This window comes from Bos indicus x Bos taurus, chromosome 15, assembly GCF_003369695.1.
Source record: "Bos indicus x Bos taurus breed Angus x Brahman F1 hybrid chromosome 15, Bos_hybrid_MaternalHap_v2.0, whole genome shotgun sequence".
In the NCBI taxonomy this organism is placed as follows: domain Eukaryota; kingdom Metazoa; phylum Chordata; class Mammalia; order Artiodactyla; family Bovidae; genus Bos; species Bos indicus x Bos taurus.
In genome coordinates this window covers 5,726,237-5,748,286 of record NC_040090.1, presented here as the reverse complement: position 1 = coordinate 5,748,286, position 22,050 = coordinate 5,726,237, and the positions used below count along the sequence as shown (strand labels likewise).

General features: G+C 36.8%; 3 protein-coding genes across 5 annotated transcripts in view; all 3 read left to right on the top strand.

Annotated features, from left to right (window-relative positions):
- Window positions 1-1,518, top strand: part of LOC113905293 (olfactory receptor 4A47-like) — a 32,098-nt gene extending 30,580 nt beyond the window's left edge. For both annotated transcript variants that reach the window (XM_027562335.1, XM_027562336.1), the window contains one exon: window positions 154-1,518. In XM_027562335.1, the coding sequence (XP_027418136.1) occupies window positions 197-1,126 (930 nt within the window). In that variant the 5' untranslated portion in view covers window positions 154-196 and the 3' untranslated portion in view covers window positions 1,127-1,518. The remainder of the gene's footprint in view (window positions 1-153) is intronic.
- LOC113905292 (olfactory receptor 4A47-like) lies at window positions 227-20,355 on the top strand. 2 transcript variants are annotated; one of them, XM_027562333.1, is made up of 4 exons: window positions 227-307; window positions 11,560-11,781; window positions 17,900-18,121; window positions 19,383-20,355. In XM_027562333.1, exon 4 carries the CDS (start codon window positions 19,426-19,428, stop codon window positions 20,353-20,355), a length of 930 nt encoding a protein of 309 aa, XP_027418134.1. In that variant the 5' UTR covers window positions 227-307; window positions 11,560-11,781; window positions 17,900-18,121; window positions 19,383-19,425. The 2 variants fall into 2 exon arrangements, with proteins under 2 accessions (XP_027418134.1, XP_027418135.1); XM_027562334.1 differs by lacking the exons at window positions 227-307; window positions 11,560-11,781 and adding an exon at window positions 13,172-13,256.
- LOC113905294 (olfactory receptor 4A47-like) lies at window positions 13,109-14,075 on the top strand. The gene has a single exon (XM_027562337.1). It carries the CDS (start codon window positions 13,146-13,148, stop codon window positions 14,073-14,075), a length of 930 nt encoding a protein of 309 aa, XP_027418138.1. The 5' UTR covers window positions 13,109-13,145.
- Window positions 20,356-22,050: the final 1,695 nt, after the last annotated feature.

The window sequence follows — 22,050 nt, the reverse complement described above, 5'->3', positions numbered from 1 at the left end:
AAAAACTATGTCTTATTCAATTTGGTAATCAAAATGTCTTTGACACGTTAGACACAAATACATGTTCTTCCAATGAATGGATAAATTAAAAGTTATTTTTATACATTTGAGCACCTTTTTCCCTTTAAGTGTTCCCCTCCTTGTTTTTCTTAGGTAAACTGCTTTAATATGTGAAGTCAGCTCCTGTCCAGATCAGATGGAATCAAGAAATAATGTAACGTACTTTGTCCTTCTGGGCCTCACACAGAATCCAAAGGAGCAGAAAGTCCTTTCTGTTTTGTTCCTGTTCATCTACCTTTTGACTCTGGTGGGCAACCTTCTTATTATAGTGACTATAGCTGTCAGCGAGACCCTGAACTCACCGATGTACTTTTTTCTTGCTAGCTTATCATGTATGGATGTCACTTACTCCACTTCTATCACCCCCAGATTGATTTCAGAGTTGTTATTTGGGGGAAAAAACACATCCTTTGAATCTTGCATGACCCAGCTGTTTACAGAGCACTTTTTAGGTGGTTCAGAGATCTTCCTTCTGCTGGTGATGGCCTGTGACCGCTATGTGGCCATCTGTAAGCCCTTGCATTACTTGGTGATCATGAGGCAGAGGGTGTGTGTTGTGCTGCTGGTGGTGTCCTGGGTTGGAGGTTTTCTGCACTCAATTATTCAACTTAGCACTGTCTATTGGCTCCCATTCTGTGGCCCGAATGTCATTGATCACTTTATGTGTGACATGTACCCCTTATTGGAACTCGTCTGTACTGACACCTATGTCACTGGCATCTTAGTGTTGGCCAATGGGGGACTGATCTGCACTATAGTGTTTCTGCTCTTGCTCTTCTCCTATGGAGTCATCCTGCACTCTCTGAAGAACCTGAGTCAGGAAGGGAGGCGGAAAGCCCTCCAGACCTGTGGTTCCCACATCACTGTGGTTGCCTGCTTCTTTGTTCCCTGTATTTTCATAAATGCAAGACCTGCTAAAACATTCCCCATTGACAAATCTGTGAGTGTGTTTTATACAGTCATAAGCCCCATGCTGAACCCATTTATCTATAGTCTAAGAAATTCTGAGTTGACTAATGCTATGAAGAAGCTCTGGAGAAGAAACATCGTATCTCATAATAAATAAGTGCATCATCTACCATGAAGGGAGCCATTTGACAGCAGGTTCCATTTCCTTAGAATGTAGAAATCATTTTAAAATTTGATTCTGATTAAAAATTTTTTCTTTAAAAAGAAAATTTCTCTGTCTTCAAAGATATTATGATAATTGTGATTAAAGATTACAATTATACAGCTGTGCTATTAATAATAGTTTCCTCCATACTAGAACATAAGGTCCATAATTACTTCTTTATCACTGTACCTAGAAATGTATAATGCCTGTATGATAAGGAGTTAATAATAAATAATGATTAAGTGGGAAAACTATTATATAGTAACACTGATTTTTATTCAGTTTATGCATTTAGCCTTTTTACTCTTTTTCAGAGACAGTTATTTTTATTTAGTTTCTTGTAATTTAAGTAAACTTTTTAATTTTTACAATTAAAAATTGTAAACAAATGTAAAATATTTAATTCTATATAAGTCCCTTTGTTAGTATATTTCAGTTGCATTATTCACAAAATTTTTACTTTAATACTGTTAGTGTTCATAAGATAATTGAAGTAAAATAGATAATAATAAACAACATAAATAAAACCAAATAATATGGGGTAAAGTGCCAAACAAATTTCTCTCTTTTCTCTCAATATTTTCCAATCTTCATGCTAAGAGGTAGAATCTAATTTTTTTCCTTAATTTTCATCTACTAAAAATCTTTGCAAATGCCAGTGTATTTGCCATATATATATATATTTGCTTTTTCTATATATATCACACTTACTTTTGCTATGTCACATCTTAAAGCTATTTCAATGCCAGCTCAAACATATTCCTTAATTTTTCTCATGTTTCACAATACTTCTTATAAATTTATATTAAAATTCATATACCCATTCCTTTTCATGTGCTTTTAAACTTTTTTATGATAAGCAGTTTTCAAATAAATATATGGTTTTGAATATGTGCAAATATGATTACCAAGGCATAAAATTGTTGATTTGATATTTGAATCAATGATCAGGTAACACACGCATTTAAAATGTTGATATTGATAGTTATTGACAAACTATTTTTCTGGAGGTTGTATAACAACTACAGTCTTGTCCTCTGTCAGTGAGAATTCATTTGTCCATATTTTCAAGACCAGTACCTGACAAATATTTATAACAACTGATTAAAGTTATTTTTATACTTTGCTACCCCTTTGATATAATTTAGCTGGGCATCATTCAATACATTTAACTTGTGTTGTACTTATTTTTTGGTGGATATTTTATATGTATGTCTTTACTGCATTCAATTTTGGATTTTTATGAGATTATATATTAAAGAAATGATCTCTTTTACATTGTATATATAATTAATATTTTCTGGTTATATGTTCTTACATTTTTATCCTGTGTAGAGTGCTTTTTGCATTTAATATTTTTATACTTTATATTCAGGTTTTTTTGTATATTGCTTATGAAGAATTTTTTCATTTCACTTTTGACAATTTTTCAATTCTTTTTTTAAAGAATTTAAATTTAATTTAAGTATTTAATTTTTAAAACATTTTTGATATCATATGGAAACTTTTGATTTGTCTTGAATTAATTTTGCTGTAGGAGATAAATATGGATTGAATTTTTAGTTGTTTCTCTAAATTTTAGGTTTCTTTCAAATGGTCACGCAAAGATTTTTTTGCCATTGATTTTAAAAAATTGTTTTTTAATTTAAATTTATTTATTTTGGAGGTTAATTACTTTACAATATTGTATTGGTTTTGCCATACATCAACAGGAATCCTCCACGGGTGTACACATGCTTCCCATCCTGAACCTTCCTCCCACCTCCTTCCCCGTACCATCCCTCTGGTTCATCCCAGTGCACCAGCCCCAAGCATCCTGTATCCTGCATCAAACCTGGACTGGTGACTCATTTCTTATATGATATTATACATGTTTCAGTGCCATTCTCCCAAATCATCCCACCCTCTCCCTCGCCCACAGAGTCCAAGAGACTGTTCTATACATCTGTGTCTTTTTTGCTGTCTCGCATACAGGGTTATCATTACCATCTTTCTAAATTCCATGTATATGCGTTAGTATACTGTATTGGTGTTTTTCTTTCTGTGTTACTTCACTCTATATAATAGGCTCCAGTTTCATCCACCTCATTAGAACTGATTCAAATGTATTCTTTTTAATGGCTAAGTAATACTCCATTGTGTATATGTACCATAGCTTTCTTATCCATTTATCTGCTGATGGACATCTAGGTTGCTTCCATGTCCTGGCTATTATAAACAGTGCTGCAATGAACATTGGGGTACACATGTCTCTTTAAATTCTGGTTTCCTCGGTGTGTATGCCCAGCAGTGGGATTGCTGGGTCATAAGGCAGGAGCAGAAAAAGAAATAAAAGGAATCCAAATTGGAAAAGAAGAAGTAAAACTTTCACTGTTTGCAGATGACATGATCCTCTATGTAGAAAACCCTAAAGACTCCACCAGAAAATTACTAGAGCTAATCAATGAATATAGTAAAGTTGCAGGATATAAAATCAACACACAAAAATCTCTTGCATTCCTATACACTAATAATGAGAAAATAGAAAGAAAAATTAAGGAAACAATTCCATTCACCATTGCAATGAAAAGGATAAACTACTTAGGAATATATCTACCTAAAGAAACTAAAGACCTATATATAGAAAACTATAAAACACTGGTGAAAGAAATCAAAGAGGTGGAGAAATATACCATGTTCATGGATTGGAAGTGAATTTCAATATAGTGAAAATAAGTATACTACCCAAAGCAATCTGTAGATTCAATGCAATCCCTATCAAGCTACCATTGGTATTATTCACAGAGCTAGAACAAATACTTTCACAATTTGTATGGAAATACAAAAAACCTCGAATAGGCAAAGCTATTTTGAGAAAGAAGAATGGAATTGGAGGAATCAACCTGTCTGACTTCAGTCTCTATTACAAAGCCACAGTCATCAAGACAGTATTGTACTGGCACAGAGACAGAAATATAGATCAATGGAACAAAATAGAAAGCCCAGAGATAAATCCACACACTTATGGACACCTTATCTTTGACAAAGGAGGCAAGAATATACAATGGATTAAAGACAATCTCTTTAACAAGTGGTGCTGGGAAAACTGGTCAACCACGTGTAAAAGAATGAAACTAGAACACTTTCTAACACCATATACCAAAATAAACTCAAAATGGATTAAAGATCTAAACATAGACCAGAAACTATAAAACTCTTAGAGGAGAACAGAGGCAAAACACCCTCTGACATAAATCACAGCAGGATCCTCTATGACCCACCTCCCAGAATATTGGAAACAAAAGCAAAAATAAACAAGTGGGACCTAATTAAAATTAAAAGCTTCTGCACAACAAAGGAAACTATAAGCAAGGTGAAAAGACAGCCTTCAGAATGGGAGAAAATAATAGCAAATGAAGTAACTGAAAATCAACTAATCTCAAAAATATACAAGCAATTCCTGCAGCTCAAGTCCAGAAAAATAAACGACCCAATCAAAAAATGGGCCAAAGAACTAAATAGACATTTCTCCAAAGAAGACATACAGATGGCTAACAAACACATGAAAAGATGCTCAGCATCACTCATTATCAGAGAAATGCAAATCAAAACCACAATGAGGTACCATTTCACGCCAGTCAGAATGGCTGCAATCCAAAAGTCTACAAGCAATAAATGCTGGAGAGGGTGTGGAGAAAAGGGAACCCTCTTACACTGTTGGTGGGAATGCAAACTAGTACAGCCACTATGGAGAACAGTGTGGAGATTCCTTAAAAAACTGGAAATAGAACTGCCATTGACTTAAAATCCTGACTATTGTATCCTGAAGTCCAATGTATTTGGATCTAATTCAAGACTCTATTCTTTTTCATTGATCTCTTTATTCATGTGTAGATTGGCACATAATATAACTGCTATGATATATAACAGATTTTGATAAGTAAAGAGACTAGCAGTCCCCTGTTACTATTCTTTTTCAGAGGTATGCCTAGGCTTGTATATCTTTGTTCCAAATCATTGCAAATAAAATAATAAATTGAATATAAATAAGATAAATAGTATAGTTTAAAATGCTGATGCTACTAAGTTGCTTCAGTCGTGTCCGACTCTGTGCCACCCCCTAGATGGCAGCCCACCAGGCTTCCCCTTCCCTGGGATTCTCCAGGCAAGAACACTGGAGTGGGTTGCCATTCCCTTCTCCAATGCATGAAAGTGAAAAATGAAAGTGAAGTCACTCAGTCATGTCCGATTCCTAGTGACCCCATGGACTGCAGCCTACCAGGTTCCTCTGTCCATGGGATTTTCCAGGCAAGAGTACTGAAGTGGGTTGCCATTGCCTCCTCTGAGTTTAAAATGAAGTTAAAATAAATTTAAAATAGTTTAGTCACAAAATAATATTCAGTTATTATTTTCAATAAGATTCATTTTAAGAAGGGTCATTTTAGAGGAGTTGATGTCTTTAGAGTTTTAAACTTGACCCAGGTATGAAGAAGGTACAGAGAAGGTGATGGCACCCCACTCCAATACTCTTGCTTGGAAAATCCCATGGATGGAGGAGCCTGGTGGGCTGCAGTCCACGGGGTCGCTAAGAGCTGGACATGACTGAGCGACTTCACTTTCAGGTATGAAAGATGTTTTCAGTTAAAAGTCACATTTTGTAAATTTGGGTAAAGCAGGAATTACAGTTCCTGCTTGTGTTTCTGTCCCTTGTGGACATCTGCTGTTCTTCATCTATGACTCTGAAATACCAACTGACACCTGCTGTAAGAAAGCAATCATCTCCTTCAGTAAGTCCAGGACTAATGTCTTTGCTGAGCATCTTTTGCTGCTTAGATCTTCCCGCCCATAGTGGTTGCCAATGAGCACTATGTGGCCATCTGCAAAGCCCCGGACTGTGAAACCATCATGAGTGACAGGGTTGTGGCTTCCTCTTTCAAGTAATAGGAGCTGGAGGGTTGTACTTGCAACCACACAGATCTTCATAGTGTGGCTTCCTGTCTGTGGTTCAATGTCAAAGACCATTCTTGTGTGCCTTAAATGCTTTGTTGAAACGTGTCTGCATGGAATTCACATCCTTGGTCTCTGTTGCTGCCAATCATTGCTTCATTTATCCATTAAAATATTTTTCCTTGTTGGTCTCCTATGTGGTGATCTTGTCCTCCCTAGAGAGATAGCTTGGAGGGGAGACGCAAAGTTCTCTTCACCTGTGTCTCTCACATCACTGTGGTCATCTTAGTTTTTGTGCCCTGCTTATTTGTACATTTGTATCCAAGGCTTGGGTACATTTTATATCATGATAAGGCCCTTGTTAAACTTCTTAAACTTCAAGCTCAGAAATTTAGACGTGAAAATGCTATGAGGAAGTTCTGGGATGATAAAGTGTCTTTGGGAAATAATCATAACTATAAAAAGTGAGTTTGTCTTTAAAATGGAAAAGAGAAAATACAATTTTTATTTTATTTTTAATATATTTATTTATTTTAATTGATAGCTAACTACTTTACAATATAGTAAATTACTATATAATATAGAAGTGGTTTTTGCCATACTTTGACATGAATCAGCCAAGGGTGTACATGTGTTTCCCATCCTGAACCCTGCTGCCACCTCCCTTCCCATCTCATCCCTCAGGGTTCTCCCAGTGCACTAGCCCTGAGCACCCTGTCTCATGCATCGACACTGGACTGGCGATCTATTTCACATATGGTAATGTACATGTTTCAACGCTATTCTCTCAAATCATCCCACCCTAACCTTGTCTCACAGAGTCCAAAAGTCTGTTCTTTACATCTGTGTCTCTTTTGCTGTCTTGCATATAGGGTCATTGTTACCATCTTTCTAAATTCCATATATATATCTATATATCTATATCTATATATCTATATATATCTTGTATTAGTGTTTTTCTTTCTGGCTCACTTCACTCTGTATAATAGCCTCCAGTTTCATTCACCCTCATTAGAACTGATTCAAATGTATTCTTTTTCATAGCTGAGTAATATTCCATTGTGTATATGTACCATGGCTTTCTTATCCATTTGTCTGCCAATGGACATCTAGGTTGCTTCTATGTCCTAGCTATTGTAAACAGTGCTTTGATGAATATTGGTGTATATGCGTCTCTTTCAATTCTGATTTCCTCGGTGTGTATGCCCGGCAGTGGGATTGCTGGGTCATATGGCAGTTCTATTTCCAGTTTTGTAAGGAATTTCCACACTGTTCTCCATAGTGGCTGTACTAGTTTGCATTCCCACCAACAGTGTAAGAGGGTTCCCTTTTCTCCACACCCTGTCCAGCATTTATTGTTTGTAGACATTTTGATAGCAGCCATTCTGACTGGTGTGAAATGGTACCTCATTGTGGTTTTGATTTGCATTTCTCTGACAGTAGTGATGTTGAGCATCTTTTCACGTGTTTGTTAGGCATCTGTATGTCTTCTTTGGAGAAATGTCTGCTTGGTTCTTTGGCCCAGTTTTTGATAGGGCCATTTATTTTTCTGGTATGGAGCTGCATGAATTGCTTGTATGTTTTTGAGATTAGTTGTTTGTCAGTTGCTTCATTTGCTATTATTTTTTTCCCATTCTGAAGGCTGTCCTTTTAACTTGCTTATAGTTTCCTTCATTGTGCAAAAGCTTTTAAGTTTAATTAGGTCCCATTTGTTAATTTTTGCCTTATTTCCATTACTCTGGGAGGTGGGTCATAGAGGATCTTGCTGTGATTTATGTCAGAGAGTGTTTTGCCTATGTTTTCCTCTAGGAGTCTTATAGTTTCTGGTCTTATATTTAGATCTTTAATCCATTTTGAGTTTATTTTTTTGCATGGTGTTAGAAAGTGTTCTAGTTTCATTCTTTTACAAAAGGTTGACCAGTTTTCCCAGCACCAGTTGTTAAAGAGATTGTCTTTTCTCCATTGCATAGTCTTGCCTCCTTTGTCAAAGATAATGTGTCCATAGGTGTGTGGATTTATCTCTGGGCTTTCTATTTTATTCCATTGATCTATATGAGAAAATACAATTTTATGATTGAAGACAACTGTACACTACTTAACAAAAGCTTGCTGATTTTGACATATAGCCACACAGAGGCAAGTTCCAGGTAGAGAATGATTTACCATTACAACATTATGTTTAGGTTTGTGTACTACCCAGTTGGCAGTTAACATTTATTTACTGTCAGAATTAGTTAGGATTTGGAAATTCCCTGCCAGTCCAGAGGCTGGGACTACACACTGTCATTGCCAAGGGCCTGTGTTCAGCCCCTGGTAGAAGGAGTAGAATCCCACAAGGTATACCACACAGCCACACACATAAAAAAGCCACACCAAAACAGACAAGTGGACAGACAAAAAGTAGGCATGGAATATTGAAAAAAAAGAGTTTGTTATAATACAGTTCGAAAGTTTTTTTGAAATGCAAATGTTTACTTTACTATGACTCATTACAGTTTCTATTTAACTCATCACGCTTCCATGTAGCATAATTTATTCCCTGCCACTCTGAGGGTAAACCCACCCCACTCAGTGTTTCGTCAGTCACTTTGGTGTCTCTGCAGAGTGGAGTTGAAGTCCAATCTGTGGTGTGTAATCTGGGTGTATGTTCCCACTGCTTTGTAGGGAAGGAATTTTCATATTATAAAATGCCCTCCTCCCCTGAATAACCAGGCAATCTGAGCTAGTCTGGAGGAGCACAAAATACTTCAAAAATGTTTGCTCTCTTGCACGTAAAATCTGATTTTCAGACTCCAAACTTATTTCAGGTCTGCTTTGTTTATTGATGAATCCTGAGTACTTAGAACAATGCCTGGCCTATGGTAGATACTCAATGTTGATTGAGTTGATTACATAATACTTGGGTATTGACAATACACCCTAGTATATTTAAAATGATAACCAATAAGGATCTACCATATATAGCACAGGGAACTCTATTCAACATACTATAATAACCTAAATGGGAAAAGAATTTCAACAATAATAGGTACGTGTATATGTACAACTCACTCACTTTGCTGAACACCTGAAGCTAATGTTGTTAGTCAGCTATAATCCAATATAAAATAAATATTGAATATTAAAAAATAGAAAATTTAATTTAGCAATTATGTCATTGGATTCCTAGATGTTAATTGGCAGGTGAATGGATAAGAATGTTGTAGTATACATATCCAATGGAATAATTACTCAGTTATAAAAGGAATGCATTTAAGTCAGTTCTAATGAGGTGGATTAAGCTAGAGCCTATTATAAGTGTGAATTAAGTCAGAAATAGATATTGTGTATTAAAGTATATATATGGAATCTAGAAAGATAGTACTGATGATCCTATGTGAAGGGCAGCAAAGGAGACAGTCGTAAAGAACAGATGTTTGGACTCAGTGGAAGAAGGAGAGAGTGGGATGATTTGAGAGAGTAGCATTGAAACACACACCTTTACCGTGTGTAAAACAGACAACCAGAGGGAGTTTGATGTAAGACACAGGGCACCCAAGCCAGTGCTCTGTGAAAACCTGGAGGGGTGGATCGGTGCAGAGAGGGTGGGGGTTCAGGAGGGAGGGGACACAAGTATGCAGCAGAGGCTATCATCCTCCAATTGAAGTAATAAATAAATTAAAAATAAAATTATTAAAAAATAGAAATTTTAATTTAGTTTTGTCATTAGATTGACATATTTACGTCTTAAATTCAGGTGTATCTAAAGCCAGACACGTTGGCTATCATGCTATAGTTCATGTTCATATCATAAACCAAACTAGGGGACAAACTTGCATCTTATGCATTGGCAAGTGAATTCTTTGTCACTGAGCCACCAGGAAAGCTGCTATCAGTTCAGTTCCATTCAGTCACTCAGTCGTGTCCGACTCCTGGCGACCCCATGAACCGCAGCACGCCACGCCTCCCTGTCCATCACCAACTCCCAGAGTCCACACAAACCCATGTCTGTCGAGTCGGTGATGCCATCCAGCCATCTCATCCTCTGTCGTCCCCTTCTCCTCCTGCCCCCAATCCCTCCTAGCATCAAGGTCTTTTCCAATGAGTCAGCTCTTCGCATCAGGTGGCCAAAGGACTGGAATTTCAGCTTCAACATCAGTCCTTCCAGGGAACACCCAGGACTGATCTCCTTTAGGATGGACTGGTTGGATCTCCATGCAGTCCAAGGGACTCTCAAGAGTTTTCCACAACACCACAATTCAAAAACATCAATTCTTCGGCGCTCAGCATTCTTTATAGTCCGACTCTCACATCCGTACACGACTACTGGAAAAACCATAGCCTTGACTAGACGGACCTCTGTTGACAAAGTCATGTCTTTGCTTTTTAATATGCTGTCTAGGTTGGTCATAACTTTTCTTCCAAGGAGTAAGCATCTTTTAATTTCATGGCTGCAATCACCATCTGCAGTAATTTTGGAGGCCCCCAAAAATAAAGTCTGACACTGTTTCCACTGTTTCCCCATCTATTTGCCATGAACTGATGGGACCAGATGCCATGGTCTTAATTTTCTGAATGTTGAACTTTAAGCCAACTTTTTCACTCTCCTCTTTCACTTTCATCAAGAGGCTCTTCAGTTCTTCTTCACTTTCTGCCATATGGGTGGTGTCATCTGCGTATCTGGGGTTATTGATATTTCTCCAAGCAATCTTGATTCCAGCTTGTGTTTCTTTCAGCCCAAGATTTCTCGTGATGTACTCTGCATATAAGTTAAATAAGCAGAGTGACAATATACAGCCTCAACATTCTCCTTTTCCTATTTGGAACCAGTCTGTTGTTCCATATTCTATGTCCAGTTCTAACTGTTGCTTCCTGAAGTGCATATAGATTTCTCAAGAGGCAGGTCAGGTGGTCTGATATTCCCATATCTTTCAGAATTATCCTCAGTTTATTGTGATCCACACAGTCAAAGGCTTTGGCATAGTCAGTAAAGCAGAAACAGATATTTCTCTGGAACTCTCTTGCTTTTTCGATGGAGTCCCTATAGATGTTGTTTAAAAACTTTGTGGAAAATCCCAGTGAATTAATTACACAAGAATCAGCCTTGGACACATTCCAAGACCCAGTGATAATTGCAGCTGGAGGGGATGAAATAGCCTGTGATTTTCACCCCTAAAAGGAAGAAGATGCTATTCGCTTAGTAACTGCCACAAAATTTTAAGGAGGCCCATTCTTAGACTTATAGCATGACTTAAAAAGAATCACAGGAATGTCTTTCAAAATCTCAACTAGTTTGGTCATGTTAATATGACAGAGTGAAAAGAAGTGGAAGTCAAATGTTATTTATATTTTTGAAGTTAGGAATAAAGAAGTTACTTTTGAACAATTTCCCTGCCACATAACTAGTTGATTTCTTCTATGTGTTGTAGTATATTCTGGACATTTTGGTATATTTCCTAAAGCAATAACTTGTTTTTCAGTGTGTGCACAGTGGAATTGCTTTCAAATAATCTACACTGCACTTAAAATGACCTGAATAATCAGAAGACTCCATGAAGCAAATGGATGGACAGTCAAATAAACTATATGCTCAAGTAATAAATTGGCCCCTTTTCCTCTTTGTCATACTGAATGAAAAATAATTCCAAGTGTTTCTGAGTAACTTCAAGTTATTCTTCAGGTTCTGAACAAGCCTCCATAAGGTAAGACTAACATTAAATAGTGGGAACCAAGCTCACAGTTGTTAGACCTTATTTCTTACATAGGAAAATAAATTACTTTAAAATCAATCATAAAAAATAAAAAAAATCAATCAAACAAATTCAGTTCTAGGTATATGACTTAAAGATGTGTACTTCAGAAAATGAATTAGATATTCTGAACCATAAGTTCTTCACTTATGAAATAAAGATTATAGTTCTTGCTACTGTAAATATTAAATGTGTTCTATTAAACTATGAGTGAGTGATTGGAATATACTGTAGGATTTTGGAGAAGTAGAGTGATGTTATCAGAAGAAGGTTAAATAGGACATTTTGGGCTGCAGCAGGAGAACCAGCTTTTGAGGCCAATATAAATGTGGAGAGACTTAGCAGGAGGCTGTTACCATGGAACAGGAAAAAATTAAAAGTATGGAATGATCAATTTTGTGATATATTCTGAAAATAGAGTTAGTACATTTATTTAAGTTTCATGAGAGTGACAAATTTAAGTAAAGAGCACTGAAATTTTGTTTCTGAACACTAACATGAAAATTATAGTATTTAATGAGATAAATAAGAAATTCTCTTTAAATTATATTTAGAAAATGCTCATGTTTATTGTGGAAAATTTAGAAGTTATGTTTTATAAATATTAAATTGCTATTCATTTGGATTTCAAAAATAGAGATGTTGCAAATAACCTTTTGAAATTTAGGGGAAAGGTAAGGCCTAGAGATAAAAAATTAGACTGCTGCAGTCTAATTTATTGATCAAAAAAGGGAAATAACCACCTACGCAGACCAAAGATGTGTCAGTGACGTAGAGACAATTCAGAATAAGGAATTCATCTATTCACACATTCATCTACCTACACTGATTATGTGTATTACCTTGAGTGTGTTTCATGTATTATACTTTGTGTCTTTATAAATGCTGCACTTTTTAATGGCTTTCTTTATTTCCTTATGTTTTCAATTATTTTTTACACTCAGCTGAAGCATTACTTCCTCTTGAAAGACTTCTGTGACACTCACTTGATATACTCCTATATTCTGACTCCTCAGCACTGTGTAAATTTAATGGAACTTCATACATGTGTCAGGAATTTTTTGTTGTTGTTGTTCTGTGTCTTATCACGGAGGTTAACAACAAACAAACAAAAAACAACTATGCCTTATTCAACTTGGTAAACAAAATTTCTATGACACATTAGACACAAATAGATGTTCTATTGACATTCTTCCAATGAATGAATAAATAAAAATTCTTCTACATTTGAGCATTTTCCCCCTTTAAGTGTTCCCCTCCTTGTTTTTCTTAGGTAAACTGCTTTAATATGTGAAGTCAGCTCCTGTCCAGATTGGATGGAATCAAGAAATAATGTAACGTACTTTGTCCTTCTGGGCCTCACACAGAATCCAAAGGAGCAGAAAGTCCTTTCTGTTTTGTTCCTGTTCATCTACCTTTTGACTCTGGTGGGCAACCTTCTTATTATAGTGACTATAGCTGTCAGTGAGACCCTGAACTCACCGATGTACTTTTTTCTTGCTAGCTTATCCTGTATGGATGTCACTTACTCCACCTCTGTCACCCCTAGATTGATTTCGGAGCTGTTATTTGGGGGAAAAAACATATCCTTTAATTCTTGCCTGACCCAACTGTTTGCAGAGCACCTTTTTGCTGGATCAGGGGTCTTCCTTCTTCTGGTGATGGCCTATGACCGCTATGTGGCCATCTGTAAGCCCTTGCATTATTTGGTGATCATGAGGCAGAGGGTGTGTGTTGTGCTGCTGATGGTGTCCTGGGTTGGAGGTTTTCTGCATTCAGTAATTCAACTTAGCACTGTCTATTGGCTCCCATTCTGTGCCCCGAATGTCTTTGATCAGTATATGTGTGACATGTACCCCTTATTGGAACTCGTCTGTACTGACACCTATGTCATTGGCATCTTAGTGCTGGCCAATGGGGGACTGATCTGCACTATAGTGTTTCTGCTCTTGCTCGTTTCCTATGGAGTCATCCTGCACTCTCTGAAGAACCTGAGTCAGGAAGGGAGGGGGAAAGCCCTCCAGACCTGTGGTTCCCACATCACTGTGGTTGTCTGCTTCTTTGTTCCCTGCATTTTCATGTATGTAAGACCTGCTAAGACGTTCTCTGTTGACAAATTATTGAGCGTGTTTTTCACAGTCTTAACCCCCATTCTGAACCCATTAATCTACAGTCTAAGAAGTTCTGAGCTAACTCATGCTATGAAAAAGCTCTGGAGAAGAAATATCATATCTCATATTAAGTAAGTGCATGATCTACCATGAAGGGAGTCATTTGCCAGCAGGTTTCATTTCCTTAGAATGCAGAAGTCATTTTAAAATTTGATTCTGATTAAAAATTTTTTCTTTAAAAAGAAAAAAATCCTCTTTCTTCAAAGAGTTTATTATCATTCCAATTAAAGATCATTGTTATACAGCTTTGGTATTAATAACAGTTTGCTCCATACAAAGCCCTCTCCACCTGTAACTCTCACATCACTGTGGTCACCTTAGTTTTTGTGTCTTGCTTATTTGTGCATTTGTACCCAATTTTGGGCACATTTTATATCGTAATAAGTCCTTTGTTAAAGTTACAGTTCACCCTCAGAAATTTAGATGTGAAAATGCTATGAGGAAGTTCTGGGATGAAAAAGTGAATTTGGGAAAAGATCACAGTAATAAAAAGTGAGTTTGTCTTTAAAATGGAAAAGAGAAAATAGAATTTTAAGATTGACGATAACTGTACACTACTTAACAAAAACTTGCTGGTTTTGACGTATAGCCACACAGAGGCAAGTTCCAGATAAAGAATCATTTACCATTATAAAGTTATACTTAGTTTTATGTATTACTCAGTTGGTAGTTAAATTTTATTTACTGTCAGAATTAGTTATAATTTGGAAATTCCCTGCCAGTCCAAAAGTTGGGATTACATACTTTCATTGCCAAGGGCCTGTGTTCAGCCCCTGGTAGAAGGACTAGAATCCCACAAGGTACACCACACAGCCACACACATAAAAAAGCCACACCAAAAATAAATAAATAAACAAACAAAAAATCTAGGCAATCAATATTGCAAAAAAGAGTTTTCTATGACACAGTTCTAAAGTTTTTTTGAAATGCAAATGTTTATTTTACTATGACTCATTGCAGTTTCTATTTCAGTCATCATGCTTTCATGTAGCATAATTTATTCCCTGCCACTCTGAGGGTAAACCAACCCCACTCAGTGTTTCATCAGTCACTTTGGTGTCTCTGCAGAGTGGAGTCGAAGTCCAATCTGTGGTGTGTAATCTAGGTGTATATTCCCACTGCTGTGTAGGGAAGCAAGTTTCATATGCATTTTAAAATGCCCTCCTCCCCTGAAGAATCAGGGAATCAGAGCTATTCTGGAGGAGCACAAAATTCTTCAAAAGTGTTTGCTCTCTTGCACCTAAAATCTGATTTTCAGACTCCAAACTTTCTTCTTTCTGATCTGCTTTGTTTACTGATGAATCCTGAGTACTTAGAACAATGCCTGGCCTATGGTAGATACTCAATGTTGGTTGAGTTGACTACATAATACTTGGGTATTGACAATACACACTAGCATATTTAAAATTGATAACCAACAAGGATCTACCATATATAGCACAGGAAACTCTATTCAACATCCTATAATAACCTAAATGGGAAAAGAATTTGAAAAATAATAGGTACGTGTATATGTACAATTCACTCAGTTTGCTGAACACCTGAAGCTAATATTGTTAGTCAGCTATAATCCAATATAAAATAAATATTGAATATTAAAAAATAGAAATTTTAATTTAGTAATTATGTCATTGGATTCCTAGATGTTCATTGGCAGATGAATGGATAAGAAAGTTGTAGTGTACATATCCAATAGAATAATTACTCAGTTATAAAAAGGAACACATTTAAGTCAGTTCTAATGAGGTGGATTAAGCCAGAGTCTATTATAAGCGTGAAGTAAGTCAGAATCTAAAAAGATAGTACTGATGATCCCATGTGAAGGGCAGCAAAGGAGACAGTCATAAAGAACAGATGTTTGGACTCAGTGGAAGGAGAGAGTGGGATGATTTGAGAGAGTAGCATTGACACACACACCTTACTGTGTGTAAAACGGACAACCAGAGGGAGTTTGATGTAAGACACAGGGCACCCAAGCCAGTGCTCTGTGAAAACCTGGAGGGGTGGATCGGTGGGGAGGGGAGGGGGTTCAGGAGAGAGTGGACACAAATATGCAGCAGAAGCTATCACAATATTGCAAAAGAATTATTCTCCATATGAAGTAAATAAATAAATTAAAAATAAAATTATTAAAAAATAGAGATTTTAATTTAGTTGTTTTTTCATTAGATTGACATATTTACCTCGTAAACCGAGGTGTATCTAAAGCCAGACACGTTGGCCATCATGCTATAGTACATGTTCATATCATAAACCAAACTAGGGGACAAACTTGCATCTTATGCATTGGCAAGTGAATTTTTCATCACTGAGCCACCAGAAAAGCCCCTATCAGTTGAGTTCCATTCAGTCGTGTCTGACTCCTGGCGACCCCATGAACCACAGCATGCCAGGCCTCCCTGTCCATCATCAAGTCCTGGAGTCCACCCAAACCCATGTCTGTCAAGTTGGTGATGCCATCCAGCCATCTCAGCCTCTGTCATCCCCTTCTCCTCTTGCCACCAATCCCTCCCAGCACCAGAGTCTTTTGAAATGAGCCAGCTCTTCGCATCAGGTGGCCAAAGGATTGGAATTTCAGCTTCAACATCAGTCCTTCTAGGGAACACCCAGGACTGATCTCCTTTAGGATGGACTGGTTGGATCTCCATGCAGTCCAAGGGACTCTCAAGTCTTCTGCAACACCACAGTTCAAAAACATCAATTCTTCGGCGCTCAGCTTTCTTTATAGTCCAACTCTCACATCTGTACAGGACTACTGGAAAAACCATAGCCTTGACTAGACGGACCTTTGTTAACAAAGTCATGTCTTTCCTTTTTAATATGCTGTTTAGGTTGGTCACAACTTTCCTTCCAAGGAGTAATCATCTTTTAATTTCATGGCTGCAATCACCATCTGCAGTGATTTTGGAGGCCCCCAAAAATAAAGTCTGAGACTGTTTCCACTGTTTCCCCATAATTTGCCATGAAGTGATGGGACCAGATGCCATGATCTTCGTTTTCTGAATGTTGAGCTTTAAGCCAACTTTTTCACTCTCCTCTTTCACTTTCATCAAGAGGCTTTTGAGTTCCTCTTCACTTTCTGCCATAAGGGTGTTGTCATCTGCATATCTGAGGTTATAGATATTTCTCTTGGCAATCTTGATTCCAGCTTGTGCTTCTTCCAGCCCAGCGTTTCTCATGATGTACTCTGCATATAAGTTAAATAAGCAGGGTGACAATATTCAGCCTTGATGTACTCCTTTTCCTATTTGGAACAAGTCTGTTGTTCCATGTCCAGTTCTAACTGTTGCTTCCTGACCTGGATGCAGGTTTCTCAAGAGGCAGGTCAGGTGGTCGGGTATTCCCATCTAAGAATTTTCCATAGTTTATTGTGATCCACACAGTCAAAGGTTTGGCATAGTCAATAAAGCAGAAATGGATGTTTTTCTGGAACTCTCTTGCTTTTTCGATGAACCCCCTATAGATGTTCTTTAAAACCTTTGAGGAAAATCCCAGTGAATTAATTACACAAGAATCAGCCTTGGACACATTCCAAGACCCAGTGATAATTGCAGCTGGAAGGGATGAAATAGCCCGTGATCTTCACCTCTAAAAGGAAGAAGATGCTATTCGCTTAGTAACTGCCACAAAATTTTAAGGAGGCCCATTCTTAGACACATAGCATGGCTTAAAAAGAATCACAAGAATGTCTTTCAAGATCTCAACTAGTTTGGTCATGTTAATATGACAGAGTGAAAAGAAGTGGAAAGTCAAATGCTATTTATATTTTTGAAGTTAGGAGGAAAGAAGTTGCTTGTGAACAATTTCCCTGCCAAATGACTAGTTGATTTCTTCTATGTGTATGTAGTATATGCTGGACATTTTGATATATTTCCTAAAGCAATAAACTTGTTTTTCAGTGTGTGTACTGTGGAATTGCTTTCAAATAATCTACACTGCACTTAAAATGACTTGAATAATCAGAAGACTCCATGAAGCAAATGCATGGACAGTCAAATAAACTATATGCTCAAGTAATAAAGTGGGCTTTTATCCTCTTTGTCAAACTGGATGAAAAATAATTCCAAGTGTTTCTGAGTAACTTCAAGTTATTCTTCAGGTTCTGAACAAGCCTCCAGAAGGTAAGACTAACATTAAATAGTGGGAACCAAGCTCACAGTTGCGAGACCTTATTTCTTATATAAGAAAATAAATTACATTAAAATCAAACAAATTCAATTTTAGGTATATGACTTAAAAATGTGTACTTGAGAAAATGAATTAGATATCTTGAACCTTAAGTTCTTCACTTATGAAATAAGGGTTACAGTCCTTGCTACTGTAAATATTAAATGTGTTCTATTAAACTATGAGTGAGTGATTGGAATATACTGTAGGAGTTTGGAGAAGTAGAGTGATGTTTTCAGAAGAAGGTTAAAAAGGACATTTTTGGGCTACAGCAGGAGAACTGACTTTTGAGGCCAGTATAAATGTGGAGACTTAGCAGGAGGAATTAAGAAGTAGGGAATGATCAAATTTGTGATATATTCTGAAAGTAGAGTTAGTACGATTTAAGTTTCATGAGAGTTACAAATGAGTAAAGAGCACTGAAATTTTGTTTCTAAACACTAACTTGAAAATTATAGTATTTAATGAGATAAATAAGCAATGCTGTTTAAATTATATTTAGAAAATGCTCATGTTTATTGTGGAAAATTTAGAAGTTATGTTTTATAAATATTAAATTGCTATTCAGTTGGATTTCTAAATTAGAGATGTTGCAAATAAACATTTGAAATTTAAGGGAAAGGTAAGGCCTGGAGATACAAAATTAGACTGCTGCAGTCTAATTTATTGATCAAAAAAGGGAAATAACGACCTACAGACCAAAGAAGTGTCAGTGAGGTTAGAGACAATTCACGATAAGAAATTCATCTATTCGCACATTCATCTACCCACACTGATTATGTGTATTACCTTGAGTGTGTTTCATGTATTAAACTTTGTGTCTTTATAAATGCTGCACCTTTTCATGGCTTTATTTCTTTATGCTTTTGATTGTTTTTTACACTCAGCTGAAGCATTACTTCCTCTTAAAAGACTTCTGTGACACTCACTTGATATACTCCTATATTCTGACTCCTCAGCACTGTGTGGATTTAATGGAACTTCATACACGTGTCAGGAATTTTTTTGTTGTTGTTCTGTGTCATATCACTGAGGTTAAATAACAAACAAAAAACCACTATGCCTTATTCTACTTGGTAATCAAAATTTCTATGACACATTAGACACAAATAGATGTTTTATTGACATTCTTCCAATAAATGAATAAATAAATAAAAATTCTTCTACATTTGAGCATTTTCCCCCTTTAAGTGTTCCCCTCCTTGTTTTTCTTAGGTAAACTGCTTTAATATGTGAAGTCAGCTCCTGTCCAGATCAGATGGAATCAAGAAATAATGTAACGTACTTTGTCCTTCTGGGCCTCACACAGAATCCAAAGGAGCAGAAAGTCCTTTCTGTTTTGTTCCTGTTCATCTACCTTTTGACTCTGGTGGGCAACCTTCTTATTATAGTGACTATATCTGTCAGTGAGACCCTGAACTCACCGATGTACTTTTTTCTTGCTAGCTTATCCTGTATGGATGTCACTTACTCCACTTCTATCACCCCCAGATTGATTTCGGAGCTGTTATTTGGGGGAAAAAACATATCCTTTAATTCTTGCCTGACCCAACTGTTTGCAGAGCACCTTTTTGCTGGATCAGGGGTCTTCCTTCTGCTGGTGATGGCCTATGACCGCTATGTGGCCATCTGTAAGCCCTTGCATTATTTGGTGATCATGAGGCAGAGGGTGTGTGTTGTGCTGCTGGTGATGTCCTGGGTTGGAGGTTTTCTGCACTCAATTATTCAACTTAGCACTGTCTATTGGCTCCCATTCTGTGGCCCGAATGTCATTGATCACTATATTTGTGACATGTACCCCTTATTGGAACTCGTCTGTACTGACACCTATGTCACTGGCATCTTAGTGCTGGCCAATGGAGGACTGATCTGCACTATAGTGTTTCTGCTCTTGCTCGTCTCCTATGGAGTCATCCTGCACTCTCTGAAGAACCTGAGTCAGGAAAGGAGCTGGAAAGCCCTCCAGACCTGTGGTTCCCACATCACTGTGGTTGTCTGCTTCTTTGTTCCCTGCATTTTCATGTATGTGAGACCTGCTAAAACATTCCCCATTGACAAATCTGTGAGTGTGTTTTATACCGTCATAACCCCCATGCTGAACCCATTTATCTACAGTCTACAAAATTCTGAGTTGACTAATGCTATGAAGAAGCTCTGGAGAAGAAACATCATATCTCATAATAAATAAGTGCATCATCTACCATGAAGGGAGCCATTTGACAGCAGGTTCCATTTCCTTAGAAAGCAGAAATCATTTTAAAATTTGATTCTGATTTAAAATTTTTTCTTTAAAAAGAAAATTTCTCTGTCTTCAAAGAGTTTATGATAATTGCGATGAAAGATTCTAATTATACAGCTGTGCTATAAATAACAGTTTCCTCCATACTAGAATGTAAGGTTCATAGTTACTTCTTTATCACTGTACCTAGAAATGTGTAATGACTGTATGGTAAGGACTTAATAACAAATAATGATTAAGTGGGAAAGCATTATATAGTAACACTGATTTTTAGTCAATTTATGCATTTAGTTTTTTTACTCTTTTTCAGTGACAAGATAATTTTTATTTAGTTGTTCTTAATATACATAAACTTTTTAATTTTTACAATGTAAAATATATAAATCTATATAGGCCCCTTTGTTAGTATATTTCATTGCATTATACACAAATGTTTTACTGTTAGTGTTCACAAGAAAATTGAAGTAATATAGGTAATAATAAGGGAGAAGGAAATGGCACCCCACTCCAGTACTCTTGCCTGGAAAATTGCATGGACGGAGGAGCCTGGTAGGCTGAAGTCCATGTGGTCACTAAGAGTGAGACATGACTGAGCGACATCACTTTCACTTTTCACTTTCATGCATTGGAGAAGGAAATGGCAACCCACTCCAGTGTTCTTGCCTGGAGAATCCCAGGGACGGGGGAACCTGGTAGCCTGCCGTCCATGGGGTCACACAGAGTCGAGCACGACTAAAGTGACTTAGCAGTAGTGGCAGTAGCAGATAATAATAAACAACATAAATAAAACCAAATAATATGGGGTGAAGTGTCAAACAAATTTCTCCCTCTTCTCTCAATATTTGCCAATCTTCATGCTAAGAGGTAGAATCGATTTTTTTTTTCTTAATTTTCATCTACTAAAAATCTTTGCAAATGCCAGTGTATTTGCCCTATATATATTTGCTTTTTCTATATACATCACATTTGCTTTTACTAGGCCACATCTTAAAGCTATTTCAATGCCAGCTCAAACATATCCCTTAACTTTTCTCATGTTTCACAATACTTCTTATAAATTTATATTAAAATTCATATGCCCATTCCTTTTCATGTGCTTTTAAACTTTTTTATGATAAGCAGTTTTCAAATAAATATATGGTTTTGAATATGTGCAAATATGAATACCAAGGCATAAAATTGTTGATTTGATATTTGAATCAATGATCAGGTAACACACGCATTTAAAATGTTGATATTGATAGTTATTGACAAACTATTTTTCTGGAGGTTGTATAACAACTACAGTCTTGTCCTCTGTCAGTGAGAATTCGTTTGTCCATATTTTAAAGACCAGTACCTGATAAATATTTATAACAACTGATTAAAGTTACTATCTTTTTTAAATTTTATTTTATTTTTAAACTTTACAATATTGTATTGGTTTTGCCAAATATCAAAATGAATCCGCCACAGGTATACATGTGTTCCCCATCCTGAACCCTCCTCCCTCCTCCCTCCCCACACCATCCCTCTGGGTCATCCCAGTGCACCAGCCCCAAGCATCCAGCATCGCGCATCGAACCTGGACTGGCGACTCGTTTCATATATGATATTACATGTATTTCAATGCCATTCTCCCAAATCATCCCACCCTCTCCCTCT

Excerpts from the sequence above, each read along its gene's own strand:
- LOC113905294 (XM_027562337.1), top strand. The coding sequence starts at position 13,146 with ATGGAATCAAGAAATAATGTAACGTACTTTGTCCTTCTGGGCCTCACA.
- LOC113905292 (XM_027562333.1), top strand. The coding sequence starts at position 19,426 with ATGGAATCAAGAAATAATGTAACGTACTTTGTCCTTCTGGGCCTCACA.